We start from the raw sequence: 15,203 nt of genomic DNA, 5'->3' as shown, positions 1-15,203 counted from the left end.
ACCCCACAACCCCTCTCACAAACAACAGCATAAATGCTCTCTCCTCCATACCTCATTTCAGCTCTGATGAAGAGTCATCTAGACTTGCTCTCTCCCCAGAGATATGAATTTCTTTGGTTGCCACATATAACCACAATGTAAAAGTGTTAATGTCAAATTCAAGAAAAGAAACATGCTTGCATATTTATGAGAAACACTAAACATTGGAAGTCCTTTCAAAGATGTTTACAATGTCTCTACAAATGGTCACCAATTAAACTTTTACCCAAGAGCTTTACATAAATGTAGTTAATACAACTAAAATTCTGAAACCAAATGCAAAAAAAGGCACTCACAAACAATTTTTTGAGGTACCATGCCATTATCCATCTGTAGTCTGTTCTCCATGAAGGCAACACCAAGCCTGCTAAAATTATCCACATTTGCTTCAGCAATTAGTTTGTATGGGTTCCCAAGCAAATATGCCAACGGTACACATAAGTCAGAATACTTTAAAATCTATAGGAAAAGAAATACAATTGTCTGGTTTAAAAAAAAACTTTAAATAATTTGAAAATTCTGTCAACGTTAACCTGGCCACTTTACTTACACTGAAAATATTGCAGCAGAAATATCTGTCCAAATCTTAATTATATTTAGTGTGGTCAATGCAATTTCAGTTTGATGCAAAAGTGTCATAACATGCTTGGTTAAACAGTGGCTGGTTTCGACAAATTTGTGTTTTATCTAGCTGAGTTGTAGTAAAGACAATAAGAGCGAACTGAGTTGGAGACAAGTATCCCAGCAGATGTTTCCCCTTTCTGAAAACAAAATTCTTTACATCATTTCACTGTGAAACCTGTATTTTGGAAGACTGACTGGAAAAGCATCTCACGTTTGTACTTCCTGATCAAACAGTGTCTGAAACACTTCAGGGACAACAGTGTATGACTTCTACATATGCTCAGAGAAACAGGCTCCAGAACATCCTACATTTTATCCTTATTAAGAATAAGCCGTTTCCTTCTGCATAAAGCCCATCACTGAACGCAAATCATTTTTGCTCTCTTCATAATGTCTATGGATTGTGAGCATATTTTTGGGTTATTTCTCTATGTGTGTGCGTGTGTGTGCAAGTGTGTGTGTTACATGTGCTATTAGGAAGGCTAACAAAAATGTTATCCCTTATTGAAATCTGACTTAAATACAGGAGCAGTAAAGTCAGAGATAACGCAGTGTGGAGCTGGACGAACACAGCAGGCCAGGCAGCATCAGAGGGTGTTTAAAATTGACATTTCAGGTCAGAACCATTGTTCAGAAATGGGGAGGGGGAAGGAAGCTCAGAAATAAATAGAGAGGGGTGCAGCGGGACTAGGTATGTAGGTGGGATCGTGTTAGGTGAGTGCAGGTATGTGGAATGGTGATAGGTGAGTGCAGGTAGGAAATGGTGGGGATTGGTCAGTGAGGTGGGAACGGCAGATAGGTGGGAGAGATGATTGACAGGTTGTGTCAGGTCAAGGAAGCGGGAATGAGAGGGAGGGTTAGTCACGGGATGAGGCTGGGGGGTGCTGGTGGGGAGATTTTGAAACTGGTGAAATCCACGTTTAGGCCATTGGTCTGTAGGCTCCCGAGGCGGAATAGGAGGTGCTACTCCTCCAGTTTGCGGGTGGTGTCGTTGTGTCACTGGTGGAAGCCCAGGATGTACATGTCACCCAAGAAGTGGAAGGGGAGTTAAAATGGTTGTCAACCAGAAAATGTTGATATTAGAGCACAGATGCTCTACAAAATGGTCTCTTCCTTCAAATGTACGTGAGCTTGATAAGCTACTTGTGGAGTACTCTAAGAGGCATCTTAGGAAATGCATTGTTGCCACAGCGTGTAACTTAGGTTTACTAGTCTTGTTCCTGTTCCTTGAAGAGAAATTAGGCAAACTTGGGCTTGTATTCTCTAGCATTTCAAAGAATGAGAGGTGAAACTTACAAGGTACTTAAAGGGACAGGCAGTAGATGCACGTTAGATGTTTCCTCTAGTTCAGAAGTCTAGAACCAGGATGCCTAATTTTAACATGACCGGGGTTGCCATTTAGGTCTGAAATGAGGAGAAACATTTTACTCAGATAGCTGTGAATCTTTGGATTTCTGTACCAAAGAGGCCCATTGAAGCTCAATTTTTAAGTATGTTTAAGGTTAAAACTAACCTTCCAGCTCAGCGAGCAAACTCACATCCAGAAGCTCAACCTGAGCTACAAATCTTCTCAAAACTCATTAAAACTTATAGATTATCAGCGTTATATAGGGTTATGGGGATGGGGTAGGTAAAAAGCACTGAAGGGTTCAATCAACTATAATGATACTGAATGGAGGGGCTGGCTCAATGGGCTAAATAGTCTATTCCTGTTTCTACTTCAAAGTAGTGAATCTTTATTCAATAAGTTTTATTTTGATATTAAACTCAAATCCATGTACTGATCTTCATCCAACATAGCACATGATTGATGTTAAATAAACCCATCAACAAACTTCAGCTTAGTACTAAAAAAGCACACAGCTTTTGCGTCAAAGCCAAGTTTTCTGTCAGCTTCAAATCACTGGTTCAAGTCAAAGTTTCTCAGTGAGGCACGTGACTGTTTTAGTGTGAAGTATGGCCATACTGTATACTTTTATGCATCCCATCCTCTGTTTAATTTCAGATTTCCTATAAAAAATTTAAATTGAACATTTCATTGAATCAGTGACAAAGAGAAGTTCACAGGAATATTTTTAAAGGCACACTCAAGAATAGTTGGACATAAGTAGAGTTCTTCAGATCATTTAACACAAATTTTGCCAAATCCATTGATCTTTTAATTTAATGACCTTTCCAGTCATATTGTTTCCAATCTCGGTCCAAACTTCGTCTGCCTACACTTCTTGACAATTTATACTTCTTGGCTTCGCATGTCTATATGCTTTCTTTCATGAAGAAATAAAGAGGCAGTGGACAGTTCGTTGGGAAGAAGGTGCTCCAGAAAACAACAGAAAGTGCACTCAGCTCGGCGCTGCAGCCTAGGCAGTAGGTTTTGGCAACACAGTTGGCTTCCCAAGATGTAGAGCAATGATAGACTAGGCAAACGCTACACAGAAAAAGCCACACCGTACTGCAGCTGAGTTCATCAACAGAAAAGGATTTCAAACCATTGTTATGTGAGTCCTCTGTGATCACAATGTCACATCTTAGATGTCTGCACCAAGTACCCTGGAAGCTGTCATGATGCCTACCTATATAATCAATGCCCTTGAGAACTCTCATGTTCTTCGTGCATTGAGTCGCAAGATGCCTTGCAAGGTCTAGACTCTCACATGGGCCTGATAAGGACAGTCAATATCTTCCCTAAAAAACATTAATGAACCAGTTGGGTTTTTACGATAATAAAGCATGATCCCAGTCATAATTGAACCCTTAATTCCAGATTTTTATTGAATCTGTCTACCATGGTGGAATCCGAACCCAGGGCACCAGAACATTACTTAGGTCTCTCTGGATTAATTATCTAGCAATAAGACCACAAGGCCACTGCCTCCTCTATCTGTAATATCAGCCAGAAAGACAAGGCACCACCCCATACTTCAACTCTTCATGGCTTTTCTCAGGTTACCTGTGCATTGCCCAATTGATCTTTAAGGAAGTGGTGCTTCAGGTACGGGCTAGGTCTGTTCCAATGAGAAGGGGATCAAAGTTCTGGGAACAAAATCCTCAGTTGCTTGGATGAGGAGGAAGATAGAGATGATTAAACAAAAAGAGCATGTAAAGTGCAGTTCAGGTGAATTCCAGAACCAGGCTGAGTAAAACAAGTTTAGAAGGAAAATGAAAAAGAAAAATAAAACAGCGGAAGAGAATATAAGAATAAAATGTCAGTTAACACAAAATGGAACCCAAAAATTTACAAATGGCCTGTAAACATTAAATAGTATGGTGGCAGATGAGGGGCAAGGATGATGGTATGTGTTTACAACATGGAGCCAAGGTTAAAATATATGGAGTACCTTGTATTGATGTTTGTTAAGGATGATATGTTGACGAAATATCAGTAGAAGCTGAATTGACAGAGAAAACAAGCAGAGTAAAAACCTGTAGGCAAAATATGGAGGGAAGACTTGTTATAATGCAGACAGCGATGTCACCTGAGCTTGTAACCTGTGTTACTAAGGGAAGCTGAGGTGGAGATAGTGCACAGGCTTGCAATATTCTCTAGAAATGGGGAATTGCCAGAATATTAAAAACTGGTAAATATGAAACTATTACTTGAGAAGAGTTGCAAGGATATTCACAGGGCAGTCAGTTTAACATAGGCTGCGGATGAGATTTTAGAAACTATAATCATAGCTGTTTCAACATTTGCTGAAGATACCACAAAACAGATATGACAGTGAAGACGATACTAACTAACTGCAACATGACAACAATCAGGTAGCCAATGGGCAAACAAAAGCAGATGAGACTTAATACAGAATTGCGAGGCAATGGGAGACAGTTCTTCATAAAAGCATAATTTAAGACTGCTTTATTGCTTAAAAGGCAAGGAAGCATTGTGGCTTATTCAGTAAGTAGCTCAGACAGCTGTTGCTATAAACTAATACAGCATAATTTCAAAATAATCAGACTTTATCTTGAGCATAGCATAGCAGCAACTAAAATATCAAATGATAATTTAAAGATATCCAGCTAAGGAATGCCTAACAGGTTGTAGATTTTGCAAATTAAAATAATCCTTATAAATAAAAATTGTTTTATATAAGATCAAGTCACTTACTTTTTCAGAAGAAACAGAGATTGTATCAAAACTAGCATTTCCGAAGATAGCTTCTATCAGAAAAGTTATTTGCTGTGCCTGCTGCTTGTGTTCAGTGCTAGCTATCACAGGTTCAGGGTGCAGTGACCATTTACTCAAGTCATCACAAAGCTGAAATATTGGTAAAAAAAATGCAAAGTAAGTATATTGTAGATCACAAGGTCACAGCTAGTGGGACAAGTTAGTAAGTGAATCTAACCAACTGACCCAGGTTGACATACTAATGTAAAAAAAATTTAGGAAAAAGGTGGTAAGGAAAAAGCCAGGGAACTATAGACCAGTGAACATTACATCAGTGGTGGCTAAGTTGTTGAAGAGGATTCTGAGAATCAGGATTTACATGCATTTGGAAAGTCAAGGTCTGATTAGGGACAGCCAAATCATTCAACAAGGTTCCACACGGTAGACTGGTTAGCAAGGTTAGATCATGAGGGATAAAGGGGAGCTAGCCAACTGGATACAAAATTGGCTTCAAAGTAGGAGATGGAGGATATGGCAGATGGTTGTTCCTCAGGCTGAAGGCCTGTGATTAATGATGTGCTGCAAGGATCAGTGCTGGCTCCTCTGCTTTCTGTCATTTATATAAAACGATTTTGATGTGAACATACGGAAACATGGTTAGTAAGTTTGCAGGTGACACCAAAATAGCTGGTGTAGTGGACAGTGAAGAAGATATTCTCAGGGTACAACAGGACCTTGATCAGATCAGCTGATAAGCTATAGGGAGGCTGAATTTGCTGGGGCTTTTTACCCTGGAGCATCAGAGGCTGAGGGGTGATCTTACAAAGGTTTATAAAATCATAAAAGGCATGGATAGAGTGAATAGCTAAGGTCTTTTTCCCAGGGTAGGGGAGTCCAAAACTAGAGGGTACAGATTTAAGGTGAGAGGGGAAAGATTTAAAAATGAACTAAGTGGCATTTTTTTTTTAAATGCAGAGGGTGGTGTGTATATAGAACAAGCTGACAGAGTAAGTAATGAAGGCTGGCACAATTTCAAACTTTTTAAAGGTATCTGGATGGATACATGGATAGGAAGGGGTTAGAGGAATATAGGCCGAATGCTGGCAAGTGGCACTACAGCAGTTTAGGATAATAAGGTGTAGAGCTGGATGAGCACAGCAGGCCAAGCAGCCTCAGAGGAGCAGGAAAGCTGACATTAAGCCCGAAATGTCAGCATTCCTGCTCCTCTGAGGCTGCCTGGCCTGCTGTGTTCATCCAGTTCTACACCTCATTATCTCAGATTCTCCAGAATCTGCAGTTCCTACAATCTCTGAATCTATTTAGGATATATGGTCGGCATAGACGAGTTGGGCCAAAGGTTCTATTTCTGCACTGTACAATTCTATGACTTTATAATTGAAGTTATTTTTTAATTCTTTCATGTGAAGCAAGTATCACCGGCAAGAACAGCAATAATTGTTTTTTTCAGAAGGTTGTAGCAAGTCTATTTATGAGTGGCATGGTGGCTCAGTGGTTAGCACTGCAGCCTCACAGACCAGGGACCCAGGTTCGATTCCAGCCTCGGGCAATTGTCTGTGCGGAGTTTGCACATTCTCCCCGTGTTTGCGTGGGTTTGCTGCAGTTTCCTCCCACAGTCCAAAGATGTGCAGGCTAGGTGGATCGGCCATGCTGAAATGTCCCATAGTGTTGGGGGTATGTGGGTTGTAGGGGGATGGGTCTGGGTGGGATACTCCAAGGGACAGTGTGGACTTGTTGGGCCGAATGGCCTGTTTCCACACTGTAGGTAAATCGACTTCTTGAACTGTTCCAGTCCAACCAAATGTTCAGCTTATAAAACACACTGAAATGGAACATGAAGCCTTCCTTCCATTTTTTAAAATAGTTTCCACATGCTCCACAGCATTAAGGTAGCCCTTACCAAAGTCACAAATGACATCACTCTGTAGCCTTTGACCTGGTCACTAATAACTCGCACTAAAGTTTGGTTAACTGTTTTTTTTTGCTTGGATTAATTATTTTAAATTCAATTATAACATTGGCCCTTTCTTCATTTATGTACTATCCTTTGACAACATTATTAACAGGCATATACTAATGGTACTTAATTCTTCCTCACCACTATTTCTTTTTACTTTTTTGTCTACTTGTTTGAGAACCTCCACCACCTGAACAGTGAGGACACAGAAGCCACTGATCCAGCTATTCCAGCAGATTCCAGGCACTCTATCAGGCTACCGACAATTCACTATCTTAACATCCTGTTCATTCCTGATTGGAGTTTCCAAGTTCACTTTCTTAACAACATAAAATTACCCATTTTAACCTACTGACTCCAAAATTTCCCAAACATTCAAAACTTCAAGACTGTACTGCATAATCCTATCATTAGCATTTCATCATCCAGGCATTTTATCCAGTACTCCCTCCCACAACCTTGCTGCTCATGTGCTATCCACTAATCTTTATTTAGATTCCCCATTTTTGCCAGCCTAATCTACTACCGGCAAGCTAATGTTTTGAATTTAAAATGCTTGTCCATATTTTAAATCCATGGCTTTTGCTCCTCCAATTTACCGCCACAGAAACGAAAAGCCTTCCTCAAACAAACTTTTCACTTCACGTTGACTTCAATTATATCTGCCTTCAGTTTCTTACCTCTGGCATCCATGATTCATTTGTCTATACTCTAAAAAATCCCTAAAGTTTTCCTTATCTCCACTGTTAAGGGAACCCAAACTCCCCTCCCCTGGTTAAACACTAATAATCTGTTCGACTCTCCAAACTGCCCATCTTGGCTTCTGCTTTCATATTGATTATCTACTACCTCATGTGCAAGTTCTTGCTTTTAAATGGTGCATTGTCCCAGAGTTGGACCATAACACAGGTCAATGATCCACCAACAAGCACCAACTCTCTGGCAAGAGAGTTGAATTAAATCAATGATTTATTTTAAATAAACATTTTTAACAAATTTATTACTTTGATAATTTCATTGGTATAAAAGTATGAATATAATCTCAAATTTTCGTAACACCCTTGCTGCATAAACTATTACTACTGAAACATATTGAACTAGAAATCATTTCATGGGGTTGTAGATTGGTTCAGTGAGGGGGCACAGATTTGGTAGATGCAGGGTAAAGCAGGAAAACGAGGCTGTCCACTTTGCCATGAAAAATGTAAAAAAGGTAGGTTATTATTTAACTGATGAGAGATTGCATCAATTTGTGTAGTACACAATCCAAACAAGCTAGCATGTAGATACAACACATGATTCACTACACAAATGACGTGTGTGTGTGTGTGTGTGTGTGTGTGTGTGTGTGTGTGTGTGTGTGTGTGTGTGTGTGTGTGTGTGTGTAAAACCAGGGATATGATTCATCACTTGTACAAAGCCTCAGTAAAATCACTTTTTATTTTAAAATTCATTTGTGGAATGTGGGCATTGCTGGCTGGTCAACATTTATTGCTCGCCTTTAGCTGCCCTCAAGAAGGTAGTGGTGAGCTGCCTTCTTGAACTATTGCAGTCCAACTCCTGTGCATTGACCCACAATGCCATTAGGAAGGGAATACATGGTGTACAATTGTGGTTTCTTTACCCAAGGGGTATAATTGCATTCAGAGAAGATCACATGGCTGATTTCTCAGAGGAAAGGGTTAGCTTATGAAAACAGCTTGTGCAAAAAAAATGACAGGAATGAAAGGTGACCTTAATGAAGGAACAGAGTGGATGCTCAGAGCACTTCCCTTTGTATTCCTCTCCAGGAGTTTAGAACATGGAGGCACCATTTTAAAAAAAGAAATTTAAAACAGAGGGGGGGAATTATTTTCGTCTAGGATGGTTATTAGACTTTGTTGTCTATTTTCTCTCAATATTTTCTTTCCGTTGCATGGACCTCTGTTGTCTTCTGGAACCAGAATCAGAGTCAGAGTCAGAGTCAACAAAGTGTGGAGCTGGATGAACACAGCAGGCGAAGCAGCATCTTAGGAGCATAAAAGGTGACGTTTTGTGCCTCAACCCTTCTGACGAACAGTCTAGGCCCGAAACGTCATCTTTCGTGCTCCTAAGATGCTGCTTGGTCTGCTGTGTTCATCCAGCTCCACACTTTATGATCTCAGATTCTCCAGCATCTGCAGTTCCTACTATCTCAGAGTCAGAGTCAATTTGTCTGCATGCCAAATGCATTTGCAGACTCTCCAAGTGGCATATTGTTTGGAATTCCCTTCCCCAGACAGCAGTGTAGGTTGGATCACTGAATATATTCAACACAGTTAAAAATAGATTTTTGATCCAAAGACAGTAAAGGGTTATGACAGGCAAGCAACAGGAAAGTGGAATTAAGATCACAATCAGGATAGCTATAACAAAGCAGGCTCGGATGGCCTTCTCCTATTTCTTATGACCTCTTCTGATCTTTCTAAGAATAGCATTACAAGCTCTCAGAAGCAAAGATGGCTGCATCTGAACTATACAGTCATACAGCACAGAAACGAGCCCTCCAGCCCACCATGCCTATGCTGACCAAACTAATAATCCCATTTACCAATATACTAAAATAACATTTCAATATTTAATATGGTTTATACTGGCTTAGCTGATCTCAGCATTGTCAGGTAAGGACTGGACAAAGTGGTCAGAACAGCAGTGGGTTAGTCAAAGAGAAAGCTCATCCATGATTTCCACTCCTACTGGAAACAGGACAAAATTCCAAACCCACGACCGCTACCATCTAGAAGGGCAAGGGCAGCAGAAACACAGGAACAAAACCACTAACAAGTTCCTATCCAAGTCATTCACAATGGCATTGCGAGTCTACCACCACCAAATGGACTGTAACTGTTCAAGAAGGCAGCTCATCTCTATCTTCTTAAGGGCAGCTAAGAATGGGAAGCATATGCTGGCCTAGCCAGCGATGCCCATGTCTTATGATGTGGGTTTGGCCAGCGTGGGGAAGCCTGCAGCATTAACACATGATAATGGTTACTTGGATGAAATGAAACAGAGCTTACAGAACTGTACCTCAATTTGAGAGACAATGACTTCAGGAAAATAAGATTAAATAAAATGTAATGTTTCCAATATGGTTTTGCATCGCTTCCAATTATATTGCACTAGTGTGAAGTTCAATTAGTTTCAAACTATCTCAAGACTGTCAAACCAGTTCCCAAAATCTGAATGTGTAAAATATTTTCAGATTGGTCACTTCTTTAAAAAAATAGCAGAGTTGTCTGGACCACTCCGTGCAGGGATTCAAACCCCAGGAAGGAAAGTTCGGCTCATTAGAGAGAGAGAAAAAAAAAAATCACAGGGTCTTTGAGAGTTACAAGCTTTGGTTTTGTCCAACAACCCCATTTACACTCTCAGAAGAAATAATTTCCACAGGGAAATTCCAACAATCCAGTTATCAGGGTGCAAAGGAATTAAATGAGGTAAGACACTCCTGGAGAAACAGATTCTTCAAATGTTGCTGTTCAGCCCATAGGATGCAAAAAAAAGTTACATTATCAAACTATTTTGTTCATATTAAAAAAGAACATAGAACATAGAACATTACAGTGCAGTACAGGCCCTTCGGCCTTCAATGTTGCGCCAACCTGTGAAACCAATCTGAAGCCTATCTAACCTACACTATTCCATTATCATCCATATGTTTATCCAATGACCATTTAAATGCCCTTAAACTTGGAGAGTCTACTACTGTTGCAGGCAGGGCCTTCCACACCCTTACTACTCTCTAAGTAAAGAATCTACCTCTGACTTCTGTCCTATATCTATCACCTGTCAATTTAAAGCTATGTCCCCTCGTGCTAGCCATCTCCATCCGAGCAAAAAGGCTCTCACTGTCCACCCTATCCAATCCTCTGATCATCTTGTCTGGAAATGTTTGTCTTTTTTTTGCAAAACTATTCATTGTTAACTAATGCCGCTTAACTTCTGCCAATTTAAATACTTGGGAGTTCAGAAAAGTCACAAATTTGCGTGTTATCAAAGTGTGGGGCTGGATGAGCACAGCAGGCCAAGCAGCATCTTAGGGAGAAATTAAACTTATTTAAAGGATTATACAAAAAAACTTCTGTTAAGTTTTTGTCTGTCTACCTCGTCTTTCGCAACCACAGAACATCCAAAATCACCTAATACCCAAAGTATTTTTGAAATGTAGTCACTGTTGTAATACAGCAAATTTGGACACTAATTAAAATTTTAGCTTGCCTTTTCTGAATATTGAAATCGTCCTTTTAAAATCTTTTAAACATGTATATAAGTTTCTGCTTACAAGGTTATCTCCTGTCATCAGTTCAACTGTATGTTGAATTTATGATGAACATTGCATCTAGGCCCGAAACGTCAGCATTCCTCTCCTCTGATGCTGCTTGGCCTGCTGTGTTCATCCGGCTCTACATCTTGTTATCTAACATTACATAACTGCTCAGATATACTCCCCACTTCTTGTGAAACGTAGTACAGCTTCCCTGAAAAGTATTTACAGTTCTTTGCCATTGAGCCAGTTATCACATTAATCAACTTTAATATCAAGCGGTACCAAAATGAAATGCAACCTCATTGTAATGTCCAGTGCATTGCTTACAAGTTCCATGAAACAAACTTTTCAAATTCCGACTAACTTACCTGGCCCACCCAAATAGTTTTGGCAAACAAAAACAAGGTGTTCCCCACCCAATTCTGTATGCCTTTCAAATGACTATGGTAGATGTCTAAACAAGAGTGATCCTCAGCAGTTATTGTAATCTTCGATACATTCCACTCTCAAAGCAACAAGGAATATTCCAGAAACACCAAAATTAAATTTCAGATTTTTGAATTAGAGTTTTGAATTTTTGAAAATCTACAAAAAGCATTTCGTAATATTACCAAGATGCTAATTACATTGCAAGTGTGTTTTACCATGCAAAAATTTTTATGGCAAATTTTATATGAAAGAGATCGCTCTTTTATATTCAGTGCTTTTTTTTCCCCTCACTGATACATGCCAAGATAGGAACACAAAACTGCCAGGGAGGCTTTTTGAAGCAGCATAGTGGCCATCAGTCACTTTCTAAAAAGGAAACTGTGAGTATCATTGCATTAGTGAAACATCTTAACAAGCCAATATGCCCTACTTATGTGGGGAAGTATTACATTTTATTTATTATGATTGTTGTGTAATCAATCAGTTGAATTGTTTCAACTGCTATTATACACATTTACCTTATCATGAAATAAATCAGCTTGATTTAGATCAGTGAATGTCAGTGAACCTGAAAAGATACCTATGCCAGATATTGTCTGTTGGCATATGGAAATACAGCCTTGGGTAAACAAGGGCATGCATGAACTTACAAAATAGGAACAAAAATAAACAATTCAGTTCCTCAAGCCTGCTCCTCTGTTAAACAAGATCATGGCCTATTCCCAAATCTATCAAAAAAATCTATTTACTTCTGTCCAATCTTCTGGACTAAGGCATATGTACACATGCTTTATTCTGTAACTGGACCAGCTAACTTAATCAACGACCCCTCCCATCAATGTTATAGTATCTTCCATTGGGCAGAAGATACAAACACTTTAAAACACATACTAACAGATTCAAGAACAATTCCTTCTCCATTGCTAACAGTCTTATGAATGGACCTCTCATTTATTGGAGTTGATCTTTGTCTGCACCTTCTCTGTAGCTGTAGCATCATATTCTGTTCTATTACCCTGATGTACTTATGTAAGGTATGATTTGCCTGGATAGCACGCAAAACAATATTTTTCACTGTAACTAAGTACATGTGACAATAATAAATTAAATCAAAAACGTGATTAGACATGCATGGTAGATCAAAATTATAATTAAGCACAAAGTCCAATGCAACTGATTTATTTTTTGATATGTATTACACATATTTGAAACATTCACACCATTTTGCACATTATAGGTTTTTCTTGGAGCAGATGGGCTTTATTATGTATAAAACAACTTTTTTTTGAACATCTGTTGTGTACTGTCTGTTTATTAATTCAGTTCTGCATCACCGGAAACTGCATTTACCATGACAACTTCGTTGCCAACAATTGAAGATTGCCCTGAAGATATTGAGGGTTCTCAAACATCAGTGGAAGTGCTACAGATTGGGTTGTGATTTTCTTCTGTAAACTATGTGCTGCTAATTAATAAAGGCAAGATCTTGCAATCTCTGAATCACTCCTAAGAGTATTTACAGAATGCTAATGCACCCACATTAAACCTTCTCTTTATTGTGTCAGAATTTGGTCAATTTCATTTGCATCTCCAGTCAAAAGTAATATTTTCAAATGGTGATATCATTGATTCTTGGAAGGAACTGGTAAGCAATTCTTATTGTTGAACTAATAACTGTCTAAGTGACAGACCAGTGATAACGGGAACTGCAGATGCTAGAGAATCCAAGATACAAAGTGTGGGGCTGGATAAACACAGTAGGCCAAGCAGCATCTTAGGAGCACAAAAGTTGACGTTTCGGGCCTAGACCCTTTATCTGATGAAGGGTCTAGGCTCAAAACATCAACTTTTGTGCTCCTAAGATGCTGCTTGGCCTGCTGTGTTAATTGACAGGCCACTCCAGTTTCATTTCAATCACAGTACAAGGGAAATGGTAACAACTCACTACAGGACCAAGTTATAGTCAAACAGTCAAAGTTTGTCTCAAAAGCATGAGCACAACTCAGTAAGCTCTTTTCATTACATATTAACCTCAGTTTCTTGAAGAAAGTCTTCCAGCACTCCAAAGTCTAGGGAAACACAAACAGAAATCCACCAGATCCCACTGCAGAGCCCTGAAACTGATTATTCCTTCCTCCAGTAAGAGGTATAATTTTGTGTTGCAACTCCAAGTGAATGTGTTGCAAACCATAATGAGCTAGCATACGTCATTTTGGTGTAAATCCACATATTTTGCATTGAATTCCTCCAGCAGACTCCGAAACTGGTTGTTGCTCAGAGCTAGCATTTCCATAAAGTGGCCACTATGTTGGCCACATTCATTACCAGCTTCAGGTTGGTTCCTAAGCTCACTGGAGATTCTTGATGCATAAAGCATTAGTGGCTTGTCAGCTGTTCACCTGTAAAGCAAATGACACTATATCAACAATGTTTGCATTTCCACTTAGAATGGAAGCACAAGCAGCAGCAAAAAAAAATACTTTCATCAGTCATAACCATCTTGATGAGTTCCTTAACTCCACACCTTTCCCCAAACCAGATTGCAGCGCATCAGTCGTCAAGCTTCAGGCATGCAATTACCTCTTTCGAGTGCAAAAGTAGATCGGACCCTGTTAACCAAGTAATATGCATTATAACATGTATAAAGGATTATTTTTCAATTCGGAAATTCTGAGCATTTTAAATTTAATTTTACCTTTTACGATTTCCTGGATGTTCTCCAAAACTGCAAGTTCTTCAAACAATGAGGAGCTTGATGGCATTCACATTGCTGCCCCACTTGTCCATTATAAAACACAGCCTTATCAACCAATTTCCCTGGGTTATCCTTTGAAAATTGGTCCACCATTTGGTGGATTGTGTAGATTGGTCAGTGACGATTCTTCACAGCTAGGCAAAGATTGTTGCGACTTCCATTGAGTGCTTCAGAGCGACACTAAGGAAGGGTTGTTTTGCCTTTGCGATTAGGTCTGTCACAAACACGCTAGGCTGCTACATTGTTTCAATCCTGGTACATTTGAAAAATTAAAATTTGATTTTTTAGTTCACTAACTTCATTATGTTACAAAGTTCAATTAATGCTGTTACATATTTATTCCTTGTCTCAGATTGAACTCAAACGTATAGCACATTATTGTGTAACTTTATTCTCTTTTCCTCTCCCCAAGAAATTACAAGTAGCTAAAAGTGATTTTGTTACTTGCAGAAAAGACCATCAAGAAGTAAAGACAATCCTAGGTTTATGCTATATTTCTTTGCATACAAAAGTAAGGAAGTCATTTAACTTATTAAGAAATACTGGCTCAGCCACGGTTGTGGTATTGCATATGGGTCTGATTGTTCCAGTAATTACAACAGCAATGTAAAGACTCGTCAAAATTCACGAAAACACCATAATTGTATTTATGAAACCCTGAAGCCCATTTGTGTCATTAGGTTTCATTCTAAGGTCATGTGACTTCTCCAGGTAGAAAACAAGACTACTTCTATCGGTTGTCAATTCAGTAACACAGGATCCGTTATTTTCATCATCCGATTCTTGTATTGTTATGACATGACTCCAGACGGGACTTCTAGCCCAGAGGTAGGGAGACTACTACTGTGCCATAAGTCCCTTACTATCACAGAACATCAACTGAATACTGAGTGGAACATTATAAAGAGTTAGTTCCAACAATTAGAAAATGAGTTGTTTTAAAGCAAATTTCAGGTATTAGTGGAATTCTGAGAAAGTTATTTACCGGAAA

At 39.2% G+C, this 15,203-nt stretch overlaps 1 protein-coding gene across 8 annotated transcripts in view; it reads right to left on the bottom strand.

The window, feature by feature from the left end:
* hlcs (holocarboxylase synthetase (biotin-(proprionyl-CoA-carboxylase (ATP-hydrolysing)) ligase)) overlaps window positions 1-15,203 on the bottom strand; it is a 171,124-nt gene that overhangs the window by 143,316 nt on the left and 12,605 nt on the right. The window contains exons 2-7 of one of the 8 annotated variants that reach the window (XM_048540532.2): window positions 14,153-14,464; window positions 14,038-14,066; window positions 13,489-13,856; window positions 4,769-4,918; window positions 4,002-4,086; window positions 336-498 (exon numbers count right to left, since the gene is read on the bottom strand). In XM_048540532.2, coding sequence (XP_048396489.2) covers window positions 336-498; window positions 4,002-4,086; window positions 4,769-4,806 — 286 coding nt within the window. In that variant the 5' untranslated portion in view covers window positions 4,807-4,918; window positions 13,489-13,856; window positions 14,038-14,066; window positions 14,153-14,464. The remainder of the gene's footprint in view (window positions 1-335; window positions 499-4,001; window positions 4,087-4,768; window positions 4,919-13,488; window positions 13,857-14,037; window positions 14,067-14,152; window positions 14,465-15,203) is intronic. The other 7 variants (XM_048540533.2, XM_048540534.2, XM_048540527.2 and 4 more) reach the window with 7 other exon arrangements.

Source organism: Stegostoma tigrinum, chromosome 12 (assembly GCF_030684315.1).
Source record: "Stegostoma tigrinum isolate sSteTig4 chromosome 12, sSteTig4.hap1, whole genome shotgun sequence".
Classification (NCBI taxonomy): domain Eukaryota; kingdom Metazoa; phylum Chordata; class Chondrichthyes; order Orectolobiformes; family Stegostomatidae; genus Stegostoma; species Stegostoma tigrinum.
The sequence above is the reverse complement of the archived record's forward strand: the minus strand, read 5'-3'. Positions and strand labels throughout refer to the sequence as shown.